The following is a 26,429-nucleotide window of genomic DNA, read 5'->3' as shown; positions in this document are numbered from 1 at the left end:
ACGGTGCTCACACCACACACCTTTCAGGGACGACTCTCCTATACCTTGACCAATGCACCAAACAGGGAAATTGAGCGATATGACTGGATCATTACGATCTCATTTCAAGTCATGATTCCTCACACATCTACTCATGCTCATGCACAGGATTTCTCATATGCAAAATGGAATCAAGCACTACGAACAGTAGAACCGTGGACAAAATAAATCAACAATAATGTCTGCACTTACTAAGTCTAGTGCAGAGCCTCCTCCCAAGTACTCCATGATTATCCATAACTTTGTGTCCTGCAAGACCAAAAAACGTGGATCAGTGACTGAAAAATACAGCAAAATACAAACACTTTGCAGCAAATCTCAAATGCAAGTATGTCAATGCAACATAATAGTCATGTATGTTGTGTATTTTCAGACAATAAAACGAGGTTGAAATAATGAGACAACAGCAGAAGTTATGAACGTAAAGTCAGCTCAACCAGATGACGTTTACTTGGGTTGCATAGGTTATTAGACTGTTCAGTGCTGATCAAAAGGGCACTGCTTTCAGGAGCTATGTCCACCACAGAGAATCGTAAATGGAGCGGCAAAGAGCAGGTGTGTATCAGCGCTATGCACCTCATGGCCATCTTTGAACACCTACCACAGCAACCACCAACATGCCGAAAATCGTTGGTTAGATCCTCAATGTGCCCACATGCTGAGGTGGCTTTTTACTCCACCAATTTATTGCAAATCCTCACCTGGCAATTAGGAAGGCAAAAAAGGTACACGAAGCCCTATGTATTTCATCTAGCAGACCCACAATCAAGTGTTGCCAGTTCAAATCTTTTTATCAACCTTCTCACCTTCAGTGGCCTTGGCCTCATCCTAAAAACGTTCGGCATAAGGACATCCGAGGAGCTCTAGGCTATGTAGCAATATCCCTTGAAGAACACCATGGCCATTAGACACCTTGGTCATTTTTTCTTAGGGGAGAAATAAAACCTATGCATATAAAATGCAAGAAAGAACTGGAAATTACAATAGCTCTGCTTTATGAGTGAAAATATATTTTAATTTGCTGGCATGTTTAGGCATGAAATAAATGATCATTCATGCTCTTTGTCACTTATAGTTGCACTCATACTTTCATTCATCCATCCACTGGCCCATTCTTGTATTATCCCACTTACCAATCTACAATACAACATACACTAACTCGACAAGAATATGAAAGAGAAAAGAATACAAGTCGAAAAAACATGATAGTGCCTAAATGTGGCAAGCATATTCTTAAAACAAAAACATAAAATTAAGCATAGCAGTAGGTGGCTGTCTCGCATGGGTGTTGTACATAGTGCATACATGGCAACAGACCCAATACCGGCAGAAGACTTCCAATTTTTTTGCCAAATAAGCTTTATTTCGGCTGTCTCCTGTCTGAAATTGACGCTACTCAACGGAAGGAAAAGGGTGAAATACATTCTATAGATCATTTATTCAAAATCTCCCATTTTCATTCTGTAAAATTTTGGAATGTATGATACTGTTGTATTGTTTTAAAGTTTGAATAGGAATGGCAGGTAAAAAAGCAACTTGGTGGCCATCTTTCAATGGCAAACCAGTCCTAGACTATGGACAATACGATTCCAAGATGGTGGTCCGATTTAGAAGCTTTGGATGCAGTACACTGCAGCAGAGGTGGCTTTAGTTTTGGTGGGCATGACAATCTTTGTTGGCACCTCCCATGACCTCCTAATCCACAGATTCCTTTACTACCACCGTCCAAGGGCTCCTCCCCATTCCATAGCTCTCTCTCACATTTGGTTCATTTCTTTTATAGCGCTACTCATCGCAATGAAGGGAGTCACAGCACTTCATATTACACACACATATTACAGAGACAAGGAACATACAAGTGTGTATACTAATGTGTTAAATTCAGAATGGCGCAAACAACCAGCCACCAGGCCTTGTTATTGCGGCAGCTTATCTTATGTTGCGTGCATCCTATCTTATGCTGTGTGTAATACATTGTTTAAACTAATGACATACATATTCACAGTTTTCTCTCATGGGCAGGGCCTTCAAAGCAGTATAAATACACTTCACATTTTCGAGGTCCATCAACCATAATTCAAATCAGTGAACCTCCAACTTCACACTCAAACATCTGAAGTGAGTGCATTAACCAACTGAGCTTTCGTAGCAAAACAATGCACTTCCCACAGATGAATTTAACTTGCATTTATTTTTCATCTAAGTGGTGTGCATTACATGTTATGCACATTTCACTGTAGGTGAAAAGCCAACATAATAATTATAGAATATTTTGTTCTTTTTAGCTATGTCAGATCATGTCCTCAACCTAACTGAGCAGCACATATTCTTCTCAAGTTCACAATTCCCACACTATTTTTATGCACATCGACTGCTGCTCACATGTCAGTAAACCGCTTGAGCATGAAGGAAAAGTAAACTGTAACCAAATTATAGGTATTTTATGCAGTACAATTCAGACAAGGTAGGCCCTGAGTCCATGTGCTCTCCTCAGTGAAAATTTAGCAAGGGGCTGTAGTATCTGGCATATGCATCCCATATTCACTCCCCACCTGCATTATTGGTGCCCGCTGCAGCAGCAATGATTGCACTGCCCTAAACCTGGCACCGCACTACAGATTAAAGGAGAGGCAAGCAAGGACTTTCTTGGGAGCTACAGTATGTTCTAAAGAAAACCCAAGTAAAACAAGAAGAAGGAAATAAATCACAGGGAACCTATAAAGGGAGGCAATGAAAAACCAAGGCACTGGCCTACTAACCCTAGTATTGAAGCACACTCATTTTTAGGTTGTGCGTTGCAGAGCACAAGTGCTGCCTTAACGGCCTGTTGTAATGTATTTGTGGGGTTTAACCACGCCCAACACTTTCATTCATTTCTGGGCTTGCTTTGCAAAAATCCCTTGATGTCATTGGTAAAAGCTTTACGTTTGTCCTGCCTCGAGGTAGTTTTGTATTGCCTTGCAGAATGACCCTGTTACATGGATAATTGCACAATTGCCGATATGCTTTAGTGTGGGCGAATTACGTTTTTATTTTGTCTCTCCCCTTTGCTCTCCATTGCACTTTAAAGTTTGCTATAGCGCGAACTCGATCAGCTGTATTTGAGCGCTTTGCATGAGCACCAGTTACGTCACACTGTTTCCTTTGTTTTTCTTTTGCAAGCCACTAGAGGGAGAAACTTCCCTGACCAATAATGTTTTTTTTTTTTTTTTGCGTTTACTTTACAGCTATAATACAAAACGCATTTGAACAACTACGATGTTTTATTTTTATTTCCACTTTTGTCTTTTTGCTGCTTATTTACTTTTTTTTTTTATTAGTGACTTTGCGAGATGCTGCGCTTTGTCTTTAAGTATGTTGGACGCACCTTTATTTTGTTCTGCACAGCGTGGCCCGCCCACTTAGATTTCACTCAACACTGTGCCCGTTTGGTTTAATTAGAGCAGGTTCTCCTGCAAAATTGTGAACACTATCTCCAAGCCTCTTGCGGTAGCCGCTTCAAGCTGTCAATGCTTGTTTATTAAGTTTACAGTGTATTTATGAAACGAGAATCCGACAGTTCGAAAGAGGTAATTACACAATGCTCACTTACAAGTGTCGGATATTGTGACACTTGGCCCCTCTTCATTTCGCTTGTCTCCGCTTCTCCTCCTCGTTTTAGATGACCAAACCATGCTTTACAATGGATCCGCGCCAAGGTGTATTTGTTTTCACGTACAACCACAGCAGTTCTCCTGTTAGCTGATAAGCATTACATTACGGTTACAAAGTATTTTCATAGAGTCTGCATGGAATGTGCTGTAGTTATGTGACTGTAATACAATTATAAATTAGATCATCGCGGACGAGAGCGGGTTGAGTTGGTTTCCATAATTGGAGTGCCAGCCTGGTGCTTAAGTTCTCTTGTTTTTCAGTATGTTAACTGAATGCCTGCACCAAAATTGGAGGTGTTGCTCCTTGGTTAGAATGTACAATTCAGTTGTGTGGTCTGATACAAGCTTGGTGATTGAAACAATTGTTCCTTCGCACTGTTTTACTGAGTGCTTTAATTTATAAGCTGCACAAACGTTGTTTTAGTGTTTTTCATTGCCCAGAACTCTTTTCAAGCATTTCCCATGTTATGCTAGTAATTGTGTCTTGGAGAGATACTTCAAGAAACTTGTCAACATATCTTTGTGGCATGGTGAACTACCTCTATATTAGTGCCTGTTAGAAATAGGGTCTTTGGTTGGCAGTCAGGTTACCCCCTGTCCAAGCAAGGACCCTCACTTTAGTCAGGGTAAATCACACACAATCCAAATTATCCTGTGCCCACCCTCTGGTAGCTTGGCACTGAGCAGTCAGGCTTAACTTAGAAGGCAATGTGTAAAGTATTTGTGCAATAAATCATACAATAACACAATATAGCTCCACAAAAATACACCACACAGTGTTTATAAAAATATATAATATTTATCTGGGTATCTGTAGGTCAAAAACGATAAAAGATGCAATATGAAATTGTAGAGATATCACTGAAAAGGGATATAAAGTGTCTTAAGTCTTTAAAAAGCAAACAAAGTCTCTTTCAAGTACAAAGTACCTAGTTTGGAGTGGAAAATCTCCACAAAGGGCCGCAGAGGAGGAGATGTGTGGAAAAGTGGTGTGTGCGTCGGTTTCGCCCCTTCACACACGGGCTTGCGTCGTTATTTTTCACGCGGGGAAGACGTGCGTCATTTTCCGGCACGCGGACAGTCTCCTCTGTGGGTCGCGGGATTACCAGATGTCCCGGGGTCTGTGCGTGGAATCCTGGGCTTGTTATCCGGCTGCACGTCGTTCCGGTGGGCTGTGCGTGGAATTTTCTCCCTCACGGCAGGCGTCGCGTCGATTTCCTCTCTGATAGTCGGGCGGCGTTGTCCAGGCAGGCCGCGCGTAGAAGTTCCGGTCGCACCGCAGGCGTCGCGTCGATCATTTCCTTGCTGGGTCGAGCGGCGTCTTTCCGGATCGGCGTGCAGTGAATTTTTCACTGCAGAGCAAGCTGTGCGTCGAATTTTTCCAGTTGAAAGATGGAAGCCTTTTTGGTCCTGAGACTTCAGGGAACAGGAGGCAAGCTCTATCCAAGCCCTTGGAGAGCACTTCTGCAGCAAGGCAAGAGTTCAGCAAGGCAGCAGGCCAACAGCAAGGCAGCAGTCCTTTGTAGGAAGCAGTCAGGTGAGTCCTTTGAGCAGCCAGGCAGTTCTTCTTGGCAGGATGCAGGTTCTGGTTCAGGTTCCTTCTCCAGCAAGTCTCTGAGGTGGTAGGGCAGAGGCCCTGTTTTATACCCAAATGTGCCTTTGAAGTGGGGGAGACTTCAAAGAGTGCCTTAGAAGTGCACCAGGCCCCCTTTCAGTTCAATCCTGTCTGCCAGGGTCCCAGTAGGGGGTGTGGCAGTCCTTTGTGTCAGAGCAGGCCCTCCACCCTCCCAGCCCAGGAAGACCCATTCAAAATGCAGATGTATGCAAGTGAGGCTGAGTACCCTGTGTTTGGGGTGTGTCTGAGTGAATGCACAAGGAGCTGTCAACTAAACCCAGCCAGACGTGGATTGTAAGGCACAGAAAGATTTAAGTGCAAAGAAATGCTCACTTTCTAAAAGTGGCATTTCTAGAAAAGTAATATTAAATCCAACTTCACCAGTCAGCAGGATTTTGTATTACCATTCCGGCCATACTAAATATGACCTTTCTACTCCCTTCAGATCAGCAGCTACCACTTCAATATTGTATGAGGGCAGCCCCAATGTTAGCCTATGAAGGGAGCATGCCTCACAGTAGCGTAAAAACGAATTTAGGAGGTGTACACTACTAGGACATGTAAACTACACAGGTACATGTCCTTCCTTTTACCCACACAGCACCTTGCTCTAGGGGTTACCTAGGGCATACATTAGAGGTGACTTATATGTAGAGAAAGGGGAGGGTTAGGCTTGACAAGTACTTTTAAATGCCAAGTCGAAGTGGCAGTGAAACTGCACACACAGCCTTGCAATGGCAGGCCTGAGACAAGGTAAGGGGGCTACTTAAGTGGGTGACACAACCAGTGCTGCAGGCCCACTAGTAGCATTTAATCTACAGGCCCTAGGCACATATAGTGCACATTACTAGGGACTTATAAGTAGATTAAATAGTCCAATTGGGTATGATCCAAAGTTACCATGTTTAAAGGAAGAGAGCATATGCACTTTAGCACTGGTTAGCAGTGGTAAAGTGCGCAGAGTCTAAAAGCCAGCAAAAACAGTGTCCAAAAAGTGGAGGGAGGCAGGCAAAAAGTTAGGGGTGACCACCCTAAGGCATGTCAGATCTAACATGTGTCACCCCCAGCTGAAAGTGGGGAGAGCTACCCAACCTCCTGGAAGCTCTCATCGCTAAGGCGGAAGTATCTGGAGAGACCATCAGCATTGGCATGGTCAACCCCTGGGCGATGCTCCACCATAAAGTCCATCCCCTGCAGGGAAATGGACCACCTCAAGAGTTTTGGATTCTCACCCCTCATCTGCATGAGCCATCTGATGGGCCTGTGGTCTGTCTGAACCCAGAAGTAAGTCCCAAACAGGTAGGGTCTTAGCTTCTTCAGTGCCCGGACCACAGCAAATCCTCCTCTCTCAATAGCACTCCACCTCTGTTCCCGTGGTAGTAGCCTTCTGCTAATAAAGACTAATGGTTGGTCTGAGCCCTCCTCATTTAGCTGTGCTAGACAGCCCCTATGCCATGCTCTGAAGCGTCTGTCTGCACAATAAATTCCTGGGAGTAGTCAGGGGCCTTGAGCACGGGGGCCGTGCACATGGCTTCCTTCAGAGAATCAAAGGCTTTCTGACAAGCCTCTGTCCAATTCACCAACCTAGGTTGTTTCTTGGAAGTGAGTTCTGTCAAGGGTGACACAATGGTACCATAGCCCTTGACGAATCTGCGGTAGTATCCAGTGAGGCCTAAAAAGGCTCTCACCTCAGTCTGTGTTCTAGGTGGTTGCCAGGCCATGATAGTTTCAATCTTGGCCTGGAGTGGCTGCACCTTGCCACCAAGTAGGTGGCCCAAGTACACCACGGAACCCCGCCCAATCTGGCACTTACTAGCCTTGATGGTCAGGCCTGCCTGTTGCAGAGCCTGAAGCACCTCCTTGAGGTGGAGCAGGTGTTCCTCCCAGCTGGAACTGTAGACAGCTATGTCATCCAGGTAAGCTGCACAGTAGGCATCTTTACCAGCTAGGACCCCGTTAACCAACCGTTGGAAGGTAGCGGGGGCATTTTTCAACCCAAATGGCATCACCCGGAATTGGTAATGGCCATCAGGGGTGGAAAATGCTGATCTCTCTTTAACCCCCTTAGTCAGGCCGATCTGCCAGTACCCTGAAGTAAGATCAAACATACTCAGGAACTTGGCAGCGCCTAGCCTGTCAATTAGCTCATCAGCTCGGGGGATGGGGTGAGCATCAGTCCGGGTGACTGAGTTGAGACCCCGGTAGTCCACACAGAACCTGAGTTCTGGCTTCGCACCTGGGGCAGTAGCCTTAGGAACCAATACCACAGGGCTGGCCCAGGGACTACTGGATTTCTCAATAACCCATAAAGTCAACATCTTGGAGACCTCCTCCTTGATGCTGGCCTTCACCTTATCCGATAACCTGTAAATTTTGTTATTCACAGGGGGACTGTCACCTGTGTCAATGTCATGAACACAGAGGTGGGTCAGTCCAGGAGTAAGGGAGAACAGGGGGGGAGAACTGCTCTAAGAGCTCATAGCAGTCTCCTCTCTGGGTTAGAGTCAGGGAGTCAGAGAGAATGACGCCCCCCACTGACCCATCCCCTTCTTTGACAGAGAGGAGGTCGGGGAAAGGTTCACTCTCCTCTTCCATGCCCTCATCTGTGACCAGGAGCATACTGACCTCAGACCTCTCAAAGTGAGGTTTGAGCCAGTTGTGATGGAGGACCCTTAGGGGGTGCCTAGGGGTCTTGAGGTCCACTAGGTAAGTGGCCTCCCCTTTACGCTCCTTGATCTCAAAGGGGCCAGTCCAGCGGTCCTGGAGAGCCCTGGGCTCTACTGGCTCCATCACCCAAACTTTGTCTCCAGGTGAGAACTCAACCAGAGTGGTCTTCCGGTCATACCACTCCTTCATCACCTCTTGACTGGCCTCGAGGTTACTCTTGGCCTGCTTCCAGAAGCGTTGGGTTTGGTTGCGGAGGGCCAGCATATAGCTGACCACATCCTGGGGAGGTGATTTGGGAGCTTTCTCCCAGCCCTCTTTAACAATGCTTAGGGGTCCCCTGACAGGGTGACCATAGAGAAGCTCAAAGGGGCTGAACCCCACCCCTTTCTGGGGCACCTCTCTGTAAGCAAACAACAGGCATGGTAAGAGGACGTCCCACTTACGCCTCATGGCATCAGTCAGGCCACTAATCATGCCCTTCAGGGTCTTGTTGAATCTCTCAACAAGCCCATTAGATTGAGGATGATAAGGGGTGGTAAACCGGTAGGTCACCCCACACTCATCCCACATGGACTTCATGTATGCAGATATGAAGTTTGTGCCCCTGTCAGACACAACCTCCTTAGGGAATCCCACACGGGTAAATATTCCCAACAGGGCTCTGGTCACCACCGGTGCAGTCACTGTTCTCAGAGGGATTGCCTCTGGATAGCGGGTGGCATGGTCCACCAAAACCAGGATAAACCTTTTGCCCAAGGCAGTTTTGGGGTCCAAGGGACCAACAATGTCGATGCCCACCCTTTCAAAGGGGGTGCCAACGACCGGGAGTGGGAGCAGGGGAGCCCTAAGCTGTTTCCCTGTCTTCCCACTAGCCTGGCAGGTGGGGCAAGCTCTGCAGAAGTTATCTGAGGCTGTCCTCAAGCTGGGCCAATGGAAGTGGGTGACATGCCTGTTAAAGGTCTTGTCTTGGCCCAAGTGTCCGGCCAGGGGGATGTCATGAGCCAGACCCAGTAGGAAGGTCCGGTAACACTGGGGGACCACCAGCACACGGGCTGCCCCAGGACCTGGAACCTTGAGCTCACTGTAAAGGAGATCATTCTCCCAGTAAATATGGTGATTGCCAGAGGCGTCACCTGATGCTTGGGGTGTGGCCTGTTGCCTCAGACCCTCAAGGGTGGGGCATTCCTTCTGCGCCTTGCAGAATTCTGTCCTGGTTGGCCCACCCTCTACTTTCCAGCCAGCAAGTTCAGGTAGGTTACCCAGGTCAGCTATGTCCTCCCCAGTTGGCTCAGAGGTGGGTTTCCCGTGCCTCTTGCCCTTCCTCTTTGCAGCTGTCTGGGCCATTGTTCCAGGCTCCAGACGCCCTTGACTCCCTTCCCGGGCAGCCATGGACCGTGTGGTCATGCAGACCCACTCAGGCAAACCTAACATCTCCAGGTGGGATCTGAGCTCTACCTCTTTCCAAGCAGTATGCACAAGATCATTGCCTAACAGACAATCTACAGGCATGGCAGGACTCACAGCTACTTTCAGAGTACCAGAGACCCCCCCCCACTCAAAGGGAACCAGAGCCACCGGTAGGTGACTCTCACGATTGTCAGCGACTAAGACCTGGTGGAATGTATTAGGGACTATCTGCTCTGTTGACACCAGCTGACTCTTGACAGTAGTCATACTGGCTCGTGTGTCACGCAGAGCCTCCACCTTTTGCCCATCAATGGTGACCCACTGCGTATACTTGGAAGTATTTTGGGGCATGTGGGCTTTGGGAACCATTTCTCTTTCTCCCAGGGACACTAGGGAAACCTCTGCCTGCTCCCCAAAGCTATCTGGGTCTGTCTCCCCCGAGCGCTACACTAGTCAACCCAGGTGTCTGTCCGGTAGTGGACGGTGCTCTCTTGGAACACTGGGAGTCACCCTTTTAGTGACCGTACTGGTAGCACTCTAAGCATTTGGGGGTGATTTTCCTTGATTTATCATAAGTCCCTGGCTTTTTCCCAAATCTGGAAGAGGAATGGTTGCCAACCCCTCCCTGGGAATTTTTTGGGGGGCCTTTTGAGAGTTCCTTATCTGTAAGTTTATCTCCCCCCTCTTTCTTCTGTTGGGAACCCTGACCACCTTTGTGGGTGTCCCCCCCCCCAGATACCTTTCTGGACACTCTGGTGCTAACCCAGAGGTCCGCCTCCTCAGCAAGCTTCCTGGGATTAGTCAGCTTACTATATACCAAGTGCTGGCGCAACTCTGTAAAAGTAGTATTGAGCATATGCTCTCTCAGAATCAAGTCATATAACCCTTTATAATCATCTACTTTGTTGCCCCGCACCCATCCATTCAGTGCCTTACTGGAAAAGTCAAAGAAATCTACCCATGTTTGTGTGGATTATTTGGTGCTGTCCCTGAACCTCTGACGGTATCCCTCAGGGGTCAGCCCAAACTTGGCAAGTAAAAAGGTTCCTGAAGTGGGTATGTGTTTTGATCTGGTTTATCCAATGTGAGAAGTGTGTCCCTCCCCAATGGTGGCACATAACCCCACATAGCTGTACCCCACTGCCCTTCAGGAACCTCATGAGCCCTTAGTGCAACTTCATAAGCAGCTAACCATTTATCTATGTCATCTCCCACCACAAAACTGGGCACCACATTTTTGGGTATACAAACCTTCTTTTCTCCAGCAGGTCCTGTCTGTATGCTGCCACCGTTACTGCTGGATTCAGACTGTCTTGCCTTAAGATCCAGCTCCTTGAGACTCATTTCATGAGCCAACAAAAGTTTATTTTCAGCCAAGGCTCTCTCAGCTGCAGCTTCAGCTCTTTCAGCTTCTTTGGCTTCTCTCTCTGCCCTTCTTTCCTCTTGTTGAGCCTCAATTTTCAGTCTTGCCATTTGCAATTGGAACTCCCTTTCTTCTCTCCTTTCCTCTGCGGTCAGGCTTTGCTCAGAGACACTGCTCCCTGGTCTGGAAGGGGGCACAGCTGCAGTGGTAACATCACCCACTGATGGCAACAAATCCTCTGAGGGGCCATTTTCTGGCTCCTCTTCCTCATCATCCTCCTCTAAATGGGCTTCTGCCCAGGCCCTCAGCGCCACTTGAAAGTCCTCCTTTCTGGAGGACCCCTGGGTGGGTACTCTCATCACCCTGCAGAACCCTTTTAGCTGTTTGACAGTATATGTCTCCAACAGGGCTAGGTCAAAATCTCCTGCTTGAGACCCAGCCAGAGACATGTTGAGTGAGGATTTAGTTCTTGAAAATTGTCAGGTAAAACGAAATTGCAAAAAGAGATAAAAATCAAGTTGACCTTTAACTGTGGGTAGGTAGTGAAATACTTAGCTACTGTATGTCACTGCACAAATACAAGTCCTATCCTCACCGCTGATCACCAATGTTAGAAATAGGGTCTTTGGTTGGCAGTCAGGTTACCCCCTGTCCAAGCAAGGACCCTCCCTCTAGTCAGGGTAAGTCACACACAATCCAAATTATCCTGTGCCCACCCTCTGGTAGCTTGGCACTGAGCAGTCAGGCTTAACTTAGAAGGCAATGTGTAAAGTATTTGTGCAATAAATCATACAATAACACAATATAGCACTACAAAAATACACCACACAGTGTTTATAAAAATATATAATATTTATCTGGGTATTTGTAGGTCATAAATGATAAAAGATGCAATATAAAATTGTAGAGATATCACTGAAAAGTGATATAAAGTGTCTTAAGTCTTTAAAAAGCAAACAAAGTCTCTTTCAAGCACAAAGTACCTGGTTTGGAGTGGAAAATCTCTGCAAAGGGCCGCAGAGGAGGAGATGCGTGGAAAAATGGTGTGTGCGTCGGTTTCGCCCCTTCACACACAGGCTTGCGTCATTATTTTTCACGCGGGGAAGACGCGTGTCGTTTTCCGGCGCCCGGACAGTCTCCTCTGTGGATCGTGGGATTACCAGGTGTCCCAGGGTCTGTGTGTGGAATCCTGGGCTTGTTATCCGGCTGCGTGTCGTTCCGGTGGGCTGTGCGTGGAATTTTCTCCCTCACAGCAGTTGTCGCGTCGATTTCCTCTCTGGAAGTCGGGCGGCGTTGTCCAGGGGGGCTGTGCGTCGAAGTTCCGGTCGCACCGCAGGCGTCGCATCAATCTTTTCCTTGCGGGGTCGAGCAGCGTCTTTCCGGATCGGCGTGCAGTGAATTTTTCACCGCGGAGCAAGCTGTGCGTCAAATTTTTCAGCGCACAAGGAGTCCAGTTGAAAGATGGAAGTCTTTTTGGTCCTGAGACTTCAGGAAACAGGAGGCAAGCTCTATCCAAGCCCTTGGAGAGCACTTCTGCAGCCAGGCAAGAGTTCAGCAAGGCAGCAGGCCAACAGCAAGGCAGCAGTCCTTTGTAGAAAGCAGTCAGGTGAGTCCTATGAGCAGCCAGGCAGTTCTTCTTGGCAGGATGCAGGTTCTGGTTCAGGTTCCTTCTTCAGCAAGTGTCTGAGGTGGTAGGGCAGAGGCCCTGTTTTATACCCAAATGTGCCTTTGAAGTGGGGGAGACTTCAAAGAGTGCCTTAGAAGTGCACCAGGTCCCCTTTCAGTTCACTCCTGTCTGCCAGGGTCCCAGTAGGGGGTGTGGCAGTCCTTTGTGTCAGAGCAGGCCCTCCACCCTCCCAGCCCAGGAAGACTCATTCAAAATGCAGATGTATGCAAGTGAGGCTGAGTACCCTGTGTTTGGGGTGTGTCTGAGGGAATGCACAAGGAGCTGTCAACTAAGCCCAGCCAGACGTGGGTTGTAAGGCACAGAACGATTTAAATGCAAAGGAATGCTCACTTTCTAAAAGTGGCATTTCTAGAATAGTAATAGTAAATCCAACTTCACCAGTCAGCAGGATTCTGTATTACCATTCTGCCCATACTAAATATGACCTTCCTACTCCCTTCAGATCAGCAGCTACCACTTCAATAATGTATGAGGGCAGCCCCAATGTTAGCCTATGAAGGGAGCAGGCCTCACAGTAGCGTAAAAACGAATTTAGGAGGTTTACACTACTAGGACATGTAAACTACACAGGTACATGTACTTCCTTTTACCCACACAGCACCCTGCTCTAGGGGTTACCTAGGGCATACATTAGAGGTGACTTATATGTAGAGAAAGGGGAGGTTTAGGCTTGGAAAGTACTTTTAAATGCCAAGTCGGAGTGGCAGTGAAACTGCACACACAGGCCTTGCAATGGCAGACCTGAGACAAGGCAAAGGGGCTACTTAAGTGAGTGGCACAACCAGTGCTGCAGGCCCACTAGTAGCATTTAATCTATAGGCCCTTGGCACAAATAGTGCACAGTACTAGGGACTTATAAGTAGATTAAATAGTCCAATTGGGTATGATCCAAAGTTACCATGTTTAAAGGGAGAGAGCATATACACTTTAGCACTGGTTAGCAGTGGTAAAGTGCGCAGAGTCTAAAAGCCAGCAAAAACAGTGTCCAAAAAGTGGAAGGAGGCAGGCAAAAAGTTAGGAGTGACCACCCTAAGGCATGTCAGGTCTAACAGTGCCCCTTTCACTCCATCCATGATGCACACAATAGCACAATCTATTCGAAACCGTTGCGAGTAGCTTGTATTTTATTTAAAAACTTCATCAGCCTTTATGAAAACACGTATCTAATCTAAGAACGTAACGTCATCAGCCTTTATTAAAACACGTATCTAATCTAAGATCGTTATTAACCTTTACAACAACACGTATTTCAGTGAATGAGAAATTGTGTTTTTCTCTTTCCTCTTTCCTCATACCTTGAACTTTTGCCTGACATTTAACAATGGTGGATCAGCTAGATTATGTTAGACTTGTTTACATTGTGTGCCTCTTTGCACATCCTTTTCAATATTTCTACTCCTAGCCTTCCCTGGGCATTTCTGTCATCCAGCAACTGTGATAATGGGGCAGTGAAACAGCTATTCTATTCTAATTAGCATGGCAAATTTAAATAAAGATGCTAATTGGCAGTATTTTAATTTTTTGCTGCAGGCAGAGGAAGAAGGTAAATGGAAGTACTTTAGGTATATGCAGGGACACTGGAATTATGTGTCAGGAAAACAACAAATTATGAGGCAGGGTGAACACATTTATATAGCAAAAAAAGCCCAGTTATCAATTTACAATGCCAATAGCTCTAACTTAAACAAATGTGAGACCTATTTATTGCAAATGCTTGTTAGGATTTATTCCTATTTTATGCCTTCAACAGTGATGTTAGATCAGCAAAAGCCAACAGTTGGATAGAAGCAGAGTGTGAATGAAACTCAAAGATACCAACAGTAGAAGAGGGCTGACCAAAAGCCCCTCTTTTATGTGTATGTTTATGCATTTCCTAATGATAATATTTTATTGCAACTAAACAGACAACTAAACCTGTTATGTTCTGAAAGTATCCAACAAGGATCATCACAGGGCAAATAGTCAACCACCAGGATTTATCAAGAGGGTATTTAACAAGACCCCTGCCTACTAAGATATTTGGTGAGATTCCATCTAACAATATACCAGCCTACAGGCTTTAACACAGTGCAATAATAATCTGTCATTAAAGGTCTATCAGCTTTAATATATGCTGTCCATATATAAATAAGTAAGGCCTACTGCTTTTGGTGTAACATTTCATAATAAACATATCAGACCTAGGGCTTCTGACATAACTTTTTTCCAATTACTCTATCAAGACTATACCCTTTAAATTTGGTTTGCTACCATAACCAACTCTAACCTGCCATACTGAGCACAGGCATTTTCATGAGGCAATCGTTAGATATAGATTCAAAGTTGTAAATATGTGCAAAATTCCAGTTACACAAATATACACAAGCCCTCTTATGAAGGCCTAGCATGATTTCTAACTGTGTCTACCACCAGGATACATCAGAGGTAACAGCACACATATGCAAAGTCACCAGACATCCACATCACTCTACCAAACTATACAGGCAGCACACACACAACAAACTTCAGTTTCTCCATCTTCCACAAGCACCAACATGCACAATGCCAGAAAGGCAACACATTCCAGGACACACAGACACAAATTTCAGCCAAGCACTCCAAGATACCCAACACCCAGTCACACCACATGGTCGGGCCAACATGACCAAGAGTCAGTTCAAAGAAAGCACTAAATCTTCAGTCAGTACCATGTCCTCTTGATACTGCACCTGAAAAAGTTGGGCACTCTTTTAAACACACTGATGACAACTTTCAGAAGACACCTACTGAAAATGTATTAACATTACTCAACAATAAAACATTAGAGCAGTCCAGAAATACAACCATAGATTCCAGACACCATCAGTAAGTAAAGAAATACTCCCCAAGAATACACTAGTCAAACACTGACATTTATTCACAACACTGATGACTCCGTTACACACAAGTGAATAAAATGTACCACAAAGCAATCACAAAAGTACTCAGCTTCCTGTACCATGTCTGTCAGATTTCCCATGTAAGTCAGGTGAAACATGTGGTTATCAGTCGAAACACTCAGGCAGTACTTGTGGTTAGCACCCACAACACCACGGGGGACTACACTTCTACATATTTTCACTCCACGGGGAACTTCCACTTGCAACCTCTCCCGAGTGGTACTTCTGTTCTCCCACAACACAGCCATGGGATACTCCCCCATGCAACTTCTTACAAAAGGGTACTACTCTTTCCCAGCTTAGCACACAATGGGGGGTCTCCCCCATTCAACTTCTTACGATGGGGTACTACCCTTCTGCAAACTAGCACACCACTGAGTACTCCTCCATTCTTACGACAGGGTACTATTCTTTCACAGTTTGCACAAACACACACACTAGTATACTACACTTGTATCTCTTGCAACAGAGTAGTACTCTGCCCCACATCCATTACACTTAGACCCGCACGATCATCATGTATCTGTCTACTCAACAACAAACAGATGGCTACGACACAGTTTTCCCGAAACTGCTAACTAGACTCCCTATGACATTGACAGTAATTTTACACTTCCCAACCTATCTTGTAGCACTGAGCATCAGCACACCACAACTATATACGCTATCTGCAATTCCCAAATAACAGAAGTCACCTTGCACTGAAACGTAATACCCAGATAAATGCATGTGCTAATACACAGGAATTAGCAAACAAAATATTTGCAAATCTAAAAAACCTCACAGTTTGCGGGAAACAATAGTCATTTTTATTAGAAGCACATAGAATAATATGAATTCCATGAATGCCAAATACCCCTTCTAATTAACTAACTGACTGTCATATTTTAACATTGTATTTGGAGAAATGTCTAGGCAAGCGAAGTTTAGACTTGCAGTGTCTTCAGGACACAATATACCCTCGAACAACAGTCACATTTCTATCTCCAATACCCTTTGAGATAGTCCTGCCTCTCTTTCCAAATTAACTAAAAGGTCTTCGGTAGTCTGTGTTCAATGTCCCCAGACCCGTCTCAATCAAACATCCTCTTACTACCCTCTTTCGTGATGTCAAAGTCCTCATAGCCAGATCCTTCATTCCAGCATTCTGGTTCCTAGACCTTAGTGAGGCTCTCTCACAAGCAAATTGTGCTGACATGCCCCTAAATACCACACCTTCTTCTCACAATACCGATTGATTCATGCCACAGAGGGAAGTTCACATTTACCTGCTTCTGTGTATTTTCATAGGCCCTCGGTCCATCGCCCTGATCACAGTCCTCGCAGGAGCCATACCTTCTTCTCAAGTCACTCCATGCTGGGTGCCATAAAACATGTGGAAAGTCTTTAACACAGCTCTTAGACAGTATGCCTGGTCTTCCTTAAGCTTAGTTAGGGCTCATGCACTCACCAGGATTCTAGGCATGTCATGTGGTGCACGCATTGTCACAAAATTTGTTAATAAATCATCACCATAATGTTGTAGTTAGAAGACAGGGTCTTCACACAAGAGTCTGGAGAAACTCAGGTAGGAGGCAAGTTCTTTATTTCATGGTAGGACCCTTGTGTTAAAGCACCAGCAGCTACGTACTGGCAGGGTTTCATCCTCCTTCCAACTGACCCTATCGCCAACCTTCCACTCCCGACCACACACCAATATTATATTACATCACTCACTCTCAGCACTGGAGACCCCTGCTCAGGCATACAGGGAATGGGGACACACAGGACACTACACTAACCAACACCAAAACCCTTGCTGTTATCTGTGAAATTTCATGTAGTAAATCATCTGTTTGTAGGCTTTATCACAGTGTGATAACAAACTCCCACCCCCTTAAAAATCGACTTGCTTTTACCTATAGTTTTGACAGTAAAAATGTCAGGATTATTGCCTTAGTTTTTTAAAACATTTTTATTTATTGGTATTTCAAATGGTACATAGTATTTTACACAAGATCATAATAGGTTACACAGCTGTATGAATCTCCTTTCCAGGACAAATTGTGAACAGTTAACCAATAATGCTATTATATTATGTTACCCCCATGCTGAGGGTTGTTCCTCACATAGATCTGTGAGCAGGCTAGTGATCTGTGGTGGGGGCCGCCGGTGGGTCTCCGGTTCAGCGCAGCATACCCGTGAAGCAGGGTGGTTGATTCCCACCACTTCCAGCTCTGGGACCTCAGGTACCAATCCTCTCCTATTACAACAGATAACAAGCAAACCAAATAACTTGCCCAGGGATCTAAACCTAACTACGCGGCGTGTGAGTGTGCCTATGGCTGTATAGGGTCCAGCGGGAGGTGGGGATGGCGGGGAAAGGAAGGGACCCATGGGTGCCGCCCCCAGTGCTTGATCTTTGAGGGAAGTCCCAGAGGGTTGTGTATGTCATGTTCCTAGCTCCACCTGCATCATCATCAATAGCCAACTCAGGAGTGTCCAAAGCTCCCGCCACCTCCCCCCATAGGGGGGCTATCGGTCTGTTCCTCATCCCTCTCATTTCTTCCCTCTGACGTGCCTTTTCTTCCGCCCTAGCCCAGCAAGTGATGTCCGCCACCCATGTACTCAATCTTGGTCCATTTCTATTTTTCCTGTCCATCGCTAATCTCCTACAGGCTAGTCCCACTGCCAGGTCAATAAACTTGCTCCCCACCTTTTTTTGGGGGGGGGGGGGGTCTTTCGTAGAGTCCCCAGTAAGCAGAGATCGGGGCCACTATCCAACTGCCTGTCCAGGGTGTTATTGAGTCTAGAGATTACTTCCCCCCTCAAAAGTGTTTTAACACCGGGCATTCCCAAGTCATATGGCAAAAGTCTGCGTCACTCAGCCGATACCGTGGGCATGTCCCTGAAGTTACTCCGTATATCCAATTAATTCTATGCAAAGTAAGGTAGGTCCTATGGACGTAGTTGTACTGGATATATTTCAGGCATGTGTTTCATGAGATTTTGTATGGGTGTGCCAGGATTCGGGTCCATTCAGCGTCTATCATCTGTCTTCCTATATCTATGTCCCACTTATGTCACAGTCCCTCTAAAGATCGGTCGATCATCCCATTCAGGGCTATAAAGAACCATGTTACCAGGTGAGATCCGTCCCCAAGAGTCAGCATGGACTTTAAGATCGCAACCATAGTGGGTTCCTCGTTTCTGTCCCCCCACATGGCTTTTAGGGCTCTTATGATGGCCTCATTAGTTAAGAACTGGCCAGTGACTAAGCCTGTTTGTTCTGTCAAGTCACTGAAAGGGATCAACATTCCTCCTTGATACAGGTCCCCCACCATTGCGATCCCCACCTCCGTCCACTGTGGTAGCTGTCTTGCGGTAAAGGAGGAACAAGGTTTACCATGTGGAAAGCCAATTAGGGGAAGGGCCGGGGCAAACAGGTTTGTCGTGTGTGTTCTTCTGAGGGTCCTGCGCCAAGCCGCCAAGGCGGCGGCCACCAGTATTTTCGGTTTAGGGAGGGCCCCTTTCCCCTGGAGTAGGCAGGCCAGGAGTTCCACCCCTCGGGCAGGCCCCTCATCCAGCTCAAAGATCGAGGAGTCCAGCCTGTTGAGCCATCGCACCGGCCACTGGAGCTGTGCTGCCAAATGGTACAGCTCGAAGTCAGGTATCCCAAGCCCTCTTCTCCCGAGGCAGCAGGCGGAGCGTTGACAGGGCCACCGGCTGGCGCCCCGTGTCCCACACCAACTTTCGTAAGAGTCTGTCCAAGGCACAAAACCAGGACGCTGAGATGAGCAAAGGTAGATTGGCAAAGTAGTAAAGAAGCCTGCGGAGCATCATCTTTTTGGATAGGGCAATCTGTGCCATAATGGGGAGTTTTAACGATCGCCAAAAGGCTACTGCAGACTTCAATGCCCAATATACTCCACCCAGGTTGCCCTCCCGAACGGTCCTTCAAGTCGTGGTAAATATGGATTCCCAGATAACTAAAGGTGCGGGGCCCATTGGACATCTTCTGGGCAGGAGCGTGGCATCCCTTCTATCATTGGGAAGACACACATCTTTTGTCTATTGAGTCGCAAGCCTGAGAGGTTGCTAAAGTCCTCCAGCATCTGAAGCACCTGAGGCAGCACTGCATTCCCATCTCGTAGGTAAAGGAGGAGGTCGTCGGCGTATAGGGAAATTATGTGTGGGGTTCCCCGTCTGATCACTCCCCACTTTCCAACTACAGCCCGAAAGCTCTCCGCTAGCGGCTCTATAGCTATGGCGAACAATAAGTGTGAGAGGGGGCAGCTCTATCTGGTTCCCCTGCAGGTTTCGTAGCTACTTGAGATTGTGAGTCCTGTCTGCACTCTTGCTGTGGGGCGGGTGTAGAGCAGGTTAACCCATCGTTCCCATCGCGGCCCCACCCCCACCCGCATCATCACCACTTCTAGATAGTCCCACAGCACATCGCGGCATAGGCCTTTTCTAGGTCCACCAACACTATTGTAGCCGCCATCTCTGGGGGTCGAGGGCCCTCATAAAATAGGGAGTAGAGTCGCCGTAGGTTATGTGATGTACTGAACGTAGGTATAAACCCATTCTGGTCCTTATGGATGAGGGTCTGCATGTGTGGCAGCAATCTGTTCGCGAGGACCTTGCTAAGTACCTTAATGTCAGTGTTTAGCACTGATAGTGGCCGGTAGTCAGCAACCGTCATTTTAGTCCGTTTACCGTCGGGGAGAGGTATCACCAAGGCCCCCATAGTGGAAGCTGGCAACTCTTCCTTCTCATAGGCCTCTGTATACTCTTTACCAGCCGAGGCGCCAGAGTTCCTGTAAATCTCTGATGAAACTCTCATGGGAGGACATCTGTTCCCAGGATTTTTCATGTCGCAAAGGCTTTAAACTCGTCATTGATGTCTGTCGGTGGTGTGCCCTGCTCTTTCGGTTGATCAGCCAGGCCAATAGTCTCCACGCCCTTCCCTCCTCTTCGTGTATCCTGTCCAGGTATGCCTTGTAATCGTGGCATCGAAGGCAATCTAATGCCTTGGTGTGGGCTTCTTGCGTTTCTGCAAGCTGTCGATTGGCCCCCGGGTCTGTCCCCAACCTTGATTCCAACCTGCGCAGCTCTGTCTCAAGGCGGGTTAGTTCCATTTCTAAGTTTTTCTTAATCCCCACTTTCAAGGCTTCCCATTCCATCCTCCTAGAGGAGGCCTTCCCCGTGTTCATTTTAAGTGCTAATACAGTTCGGAAGACCTTGTCCACTATGGCCTTGGGGTACAGTCGCCATGCCAGTATCGGCGGGTGCCTCCTCAGTGTCTGCAGTGTCATCAGCAGTGGGCTATGGTCAGAGACTGTTCTTCCCAGATAATCGGTATGTAGGACATCGCCCGTGAGGTTTGTGGAGCAGAACATGTTATCTATCCTTGTGTGTACTTGGTGGCGGGATGATAATTGTGAGAATTCCTTACTGTGGGGGTGTTGAGTCTGCCATGCATCCTTCATGCCCCATTGATCTATCAATTGCACCAGGCCCTTTGCCACTCTAAGTGTTGCGGCTCCCTGCAAAGGGTGAGAGGAGTGATCCCAGTCTGGATCAATGATACTATTGAAATCCCCCCAAGTAAATAGGGGTCGCCTGGAAATTGTGCCAAGCGGGCTGAAAGAGCCTGCCAAAACAGATTCTGATCTTGGTTAGGGGCGTATACACTCCCCAAAATCAGTCTGCCACAAAGGCGTCCCTCCACCAATACATAACACCCCTGTTTGTCAGCGTCTACTGCGACAGCTTCGGAGGGCACCCCTGCACGCACCCACATCAGTGTGCCTGGTGCATACGCTGAGTGAGCAGAGGCAAATAGTTGCCCCCGCCAGTGCCTGCAAAGGTTATCAGCCTCTGTGTTAGTGAGGTGGGATTCTTGTAGGATATGGACCCCTCTCCTCTTCATGTAAGTCAGTATATTATGCCATTTTGATGTAGTTCCCATCCCCTGTATGTTCCAGGACATTAGTTTGATTGCAATACCATTATTCAACATATTTTTGCAATGTCCACTGACCTACTATCCTGCCCCTCATCCTTGTCCCCCCCCCCCGCACACCCCGCAACGCCGACTATCCACACCAAGGGCATATCTAGGCATCAACAATAACAACAGTATTCAAAACCCAACTCCCCGACCCAAGAGCAGTCCAGTAACGGCCAACCGCCCAAACTGTCAATATCGATCTTTGACATTCTCTCATCTTCGCCCTCCTGCAGCAGATCAAGGGCGAGTGGGGGGGTAATATGGCTGTAGGCCTACAACAAACCATCTGGCTTGACCAGACCGGCACAGCCTAGTTTCAAGCCGCCGCTCTTGCCGGGAGCCTTTAGCAGGGCGAGGATGAACCCTCTATCTAATGTCAAATAATGTTGGGGTGTCACATGGAGGAGATCCTCCATCCCAATGGCAAAAGACTCAAGATCAGAGGTGTCCTCCGTCTCGTCTACATCAGTAGAGTAGTTTCTATCCTTATGTGAGGCGGTCAACTCTGTCAGCGATGCTGCAGCCTGCATCACACCTCGTTTCTCCTGAGTTGCTTGTAGTTGCGCTGGTTGCGCTGGTTGCACTGCGCGGTCGATAACAGCTCGATCCTTTGAACAGTGTCTCTTACTACGGCGACCAGCTGTCCTGGGTTTGTTCCCCGCACACTAAATTTTCCACCTTTAAATGTCTCAAGAAAGGCCCCATGCTTTTTCCGGAGCTTGGCAAAAGTGCGTTTCGCTCTCCTACACTATCTTCAACTTCAAGGGGAAGAGCAGCGAGTATCAGATCCCTTAGTCACGTAGTGTCTTCTTCACAGTTAGATATAAAGCCTGCTTCGCCTGCACCGCTACTGTGTAATCAGGGAACATGCTGACTCTGCTGTTCTCTACAGCAAAGGGGCCCACCTCTTGTGCTCTCTGCAACAATATGTCTCAGTCCCTGTAGTGTAGTGACTTAGCCACTACTGGCCTGGGGGGCCTGCCCGGCTCAGGGGGCCGAGGCTACACCCTGTGCGCTATTTCCAGTACAAAGAATGATGTAAACTGCTGCTCACCTAGGAGAGATTTCATCAAGGGCTCCAAGAAGGCCACCATGTCTGCCCCTTCGGCCCCCTCTGGGAGCCCTATGATGTGTACATTATTTAGTTGACTGCGACCCTCCGTGTCCTCCGCCCGGTACGCTAAGCTCTGCACTCTTATCGGTGAGGTGGGCCATCTGTGTCTTGTGTGACTGCTGCTGAGTTCCAAGGCTTGTCAAATCTTCCTTGGTGGTTTTCACCCTGTCAGAGAGCTTCTGATAGTCAGCTCGTAGATAGCTCATCTCAGCCGAGATCTTTCTGATTTCTTGCCTAAGGGTGTTTTTCGATTCCTCAATTGCCTCCAGGATCTTTTGTAAGGTGGCCTGCATTGGATGGGGTTGTGTTATCGGATGTGGGATCGGCGCCCCCGTGACCTGTTCGCTGTCAGGACTGAGTGTTCTCTGAGCCTGGGGTTTTAAGGCGTTGTTTCCTGATTGGGGGCTCTGTGCTGGTTCCAGTACTCGCCCGGCAGCCTGCAGCAAGATGCATCTGAGGAGAGGACCCCTTGCCACCACTGATAGCTCCCCCCCTCTGTTGGCGGGCTCCCCTGGTGACCCGGTGGTCCCAACATCCGTCTCCTCCACAGGTGTCCCTTGCCAGCAGGCCCCTGACACTCCCCACCGGTTGGAACTGTGCGCAGCTGGTCTGCACCAGGTAGGGCCCTCCTTCTTAAGACCCAGCAGGCCATTTGGGGTCACCTTGTTTACCTCTCAGCGTCATTTCCCTAGTCCCTCGCTGTAGGAGGCTGGCCTGGTTTGTAGTGGGTACCTTGGGTACTTACACCTTATACCAGGTCTAGTTATCCCTTATTAGTGAAATGTAGTAGTGTTCTAGCAGCTTAGGCTGATAGAGGTAGTTATAGCAGAGCAGCTTAAGCTGAACTAGGAGACATGCAAAGCTCCTGCAATACCACTTATAGATACACAGTACTTATACACAAGTAAAGACAATACTCAGTGTTACCAAAAATAAAGGTATTTATTTGGGTGACACAGGACCAAAAATATCTTAGAGACAATACTGCTTCTGGGGGTAAGTATTATACACAATATATACACTAGACACCAAAATTAGACCAGTAAATAGTCATAGAACAATGCAAACAATAGGAAATGCTATAGAATGCAATTGGAGAAAATAGGTCTAGGGGCAACACAAACCATGTACTAAGAAAGTGGAATGCAAATCACAAATTCCCCCCTAGACAAGTGTAGTGTATGCAGGATCGCTGGGAGAGTAAGAATACAGTAAAGGTAAGTAAATTACCCCACCCTAGAGCCCAGAAAAGCAGGAGTAAAGTACTGCAAGTTTCCTTAGGACACACTACACCTCGTGATTGGAATTATGCAGTAACCAACCAAGTCTGCAAATAACTGCTGGATTATTGGACCTGAAGACCTGCAAAAGAAGGGGACCAAGTCCAGAAGTCGAAAGAAATTCCAGGAAGGACAGGAGCCCCTGCCAACCCAGAAGAGGGTGCAAAAGAAGAGTCCGTGGTTAGTCAAAGACTGCAGAAATGCACCCTAGGAAGATGCCAGCGGATTCCTTTGTGATGCAAAGGATGTCCCACGATGTAAAGATCGTTGCAGACATCATTTCGTGTTTGAAGTTGCCAACAAGCCTTGGCTACAACACAAGTGTGTTTTGTGTCAAAAGGGCACTGGATGGACCCAGGAGGGACCTGGGGGCCTCAACTCTGTGTGAGGAGGAAGAGGTGGCTCTCAGCACTTTAGAGAGCCCTCAGGATGACAGCCAGCACCCCCGGAGTCCCAGGACATGGAGAAAAGGTGCAAAACGTGATTGATGCAGCATAAAAAAGGAAGGTCCCACACCGCCGGAGAACAACTCAGCGAGTTGAGCATCGCAGGATGGAGTGCTGGGGACCTGGGCCAGGCTGTGCACGAAGGAATTTTACAAATGGTTCACAGAGGCCTCAGGAGGTGAAGAAGATGCAGTACCTAGGGGTACCCTCGCTCTCTGGGAAGGCAAGTCTTACCTCGTCCAAATTCCGTCAGCAGGACCTCAGGACAGTCTATGTCAATGATGTCCACCCTCTGTGTCCTTAGGAGCACGCTCGTCGCTGTGAGAGTCCAAGGGTACCTGTCGTCTTGGAAGGTGTCTGCTGGAGCAGGGGAGTGACTCCGTCACCCCACAGGAAATTTCTTCGGTCCTTCTGGTGCAGGATGAAGACAGGGAGTCCTCAGAGCGTGCACACCGTGAAAACTGTTGCAGTTGCTGACTTGGAGCTGAGGTTGCTGAAGAAAAGTGTCTCTTGGGGATACTTGGTTGCAGTTACAGCGATTCTTGGAGCAGGCTGCGGTTGATCCGAGGTCAGAGGATGATGAAGTTGTTGCAGGGGATTCTTGAAGGAAACTTGCAAGCAGAATCTGAAGAGAACCCACAGGAGAGACCCTAAATAGCTCTGAGAGGGGGATTGGCTACCTTATCGGGTATGGACCTATCAGGAGGGGTCTCTGATGTCACCTGCTGGCACTGGCCACTCAGAGGCCTCCAGAGTGCCCCCACATCTTGCAAAGCAAGATGGCTGAAGTCGGGGACACACTGGAGGAGTTCTGGGACCACCCCTAGGGTGGTGTTGGACAGGGGAGTGGCCAGTCCCCTTTCCTTTGTCCAGTGCAGGGGACAAGGGGTCCCTGAACCGGTGTAGACTGGCTTATGCAAGGAGGGCACCATCTGTGCCCTTCAAAGTATTTCCAGAGGCTGGGGGAGGCTACCCCTCCCCAGGCTGTAACACCTATTTCCAAAGGGAGAGGATGTAACACCCTGCTCTCAGAGGAAATGCTTGGTTCTGCCTTCCTGGGACTGGGCTGCCCAGACCCCAGGAGGGCAGAACCCTGTCTGTGAGGTGGCAGCAACTGTAGCTGCAGTGCAAGCCTCAGAGAGCTGGTTTGGCAGTACTGGGGGCCCATGGTGGAGCACCCAGGATGCATGGAATTGGCTCCCCAATACCAGATTTGGAATGGGGGGGACAAGTCCATGATCTTAGACATGTTACATGGCCATATTTGGAGTTAACATTGTGAAGCTACATATAGGTATTGACCTATATGTAGTGCACGCGTGTAATGGTGTCCCAGCACTTACAAAGCCCGGGGAAATGGCCCTGAACTATGTGGAGGCACCTTTGCTAGTGCAAGGGTGCCCTCACACTTAGTAACTTTGCACCTAACCTTCAGCAAGTGAATGTTAGACATATAGGTGACTTATAAGTTACTTAAGTGCAGTGAAAATGGCTGTGAAATAACATGCATTTTATTTTCACGCAGGCTGCAATGGCATGCCTGTGCAAGGGTTTGTCTGAGCTTCTTATGGGTGGCAAAAGAAATGCTGCAGCCCATATGGATCTCCTGGAACCCCATTGCTCTGGGTACCTAGGTACCATTTACTAAGGACTTTTAAGGGGGTCCAGTGTGCCAATTGTAATTGGTAAACAATGTCACTAGCCTATAGTGACAAATTTAAAAGCAGAGAGAGCATAAGCACTGAGGTTCTGATTAGCAGAGCCTCAGTGACACAGTCAAGCACTACTGACAACACATACATTAGGCCACAAACTATGAGCACTGGGGTCCTGGCTAGCAGGATCCCAGTGAGACAGACCAAACACACTGACATATAGGTTTTTATCTATGAACACTGGGGTCCTGGCTAGCAGTGACACAGTAAAAACACTCTGACACCCACTCACAAACAGGCCAAAAGTGGGGGTAACCATGCTAGAAAGAGGCTACTTTCTCAAACAACCCCCCAAAACGAAGGACAATAAGGCTAACCTTGGCCAGTGGAGACTTTATTGTCTAGGTGGTGATAAGTGGAGAGTAGATCTGCAATAGGGTGGTTACCCCCTTGATCATCCACTATATGGTTACTTCCCTGTGGGGATGTAAACCAACCTCTTTGGACATTTTTACCTAACCAACAGTGTGAGTGTAAATTCTCAGTTCCTATGAGTATGTTTTATAGTTGGGCAGTGGGTTTGATCCACT

General features: G+C 47.5%; 1 protein-coding gene across 1 annotated transcript in view; it reads right to left on the bottom strand.

Moving 5' to 3' along the window:
- STK24 (serine/threonine kinase 24) overlaps positions 1-26,429 on the bottom strand; it is a 665,456-nt gene that overhangs the window by 205,139 nt on the left and 433,888 nt on the right. The window contains exon 3 of the mRNA XM_069205177.1: positions 232-288. Coding sequence (XP_069061278.1) covers positions 232-288 — 57 coding nt within the window. The remainder of the gene's footprint in view (positions 1-231; positions 289-26,429) is intronic.

This window comes from Pleurodeles waltl, chromosome 8, assembly GCF_031143425.1.
Source record: "Pleurodeles waltl isolate 20211129_DDA chromosome 8, aPleWal1.hap1.20221129, whole genome shotgun sequence".
NCBI classification, from domain to species: Eukaryota; Metazoa; Chordata; class Amphibia; order Caudata; family Salamandridae; genus Pleurodeles; species Pleurodeles waltl.
This window is presented reverse-complemented; position numbering and strand designations above follow the sequence as displayed.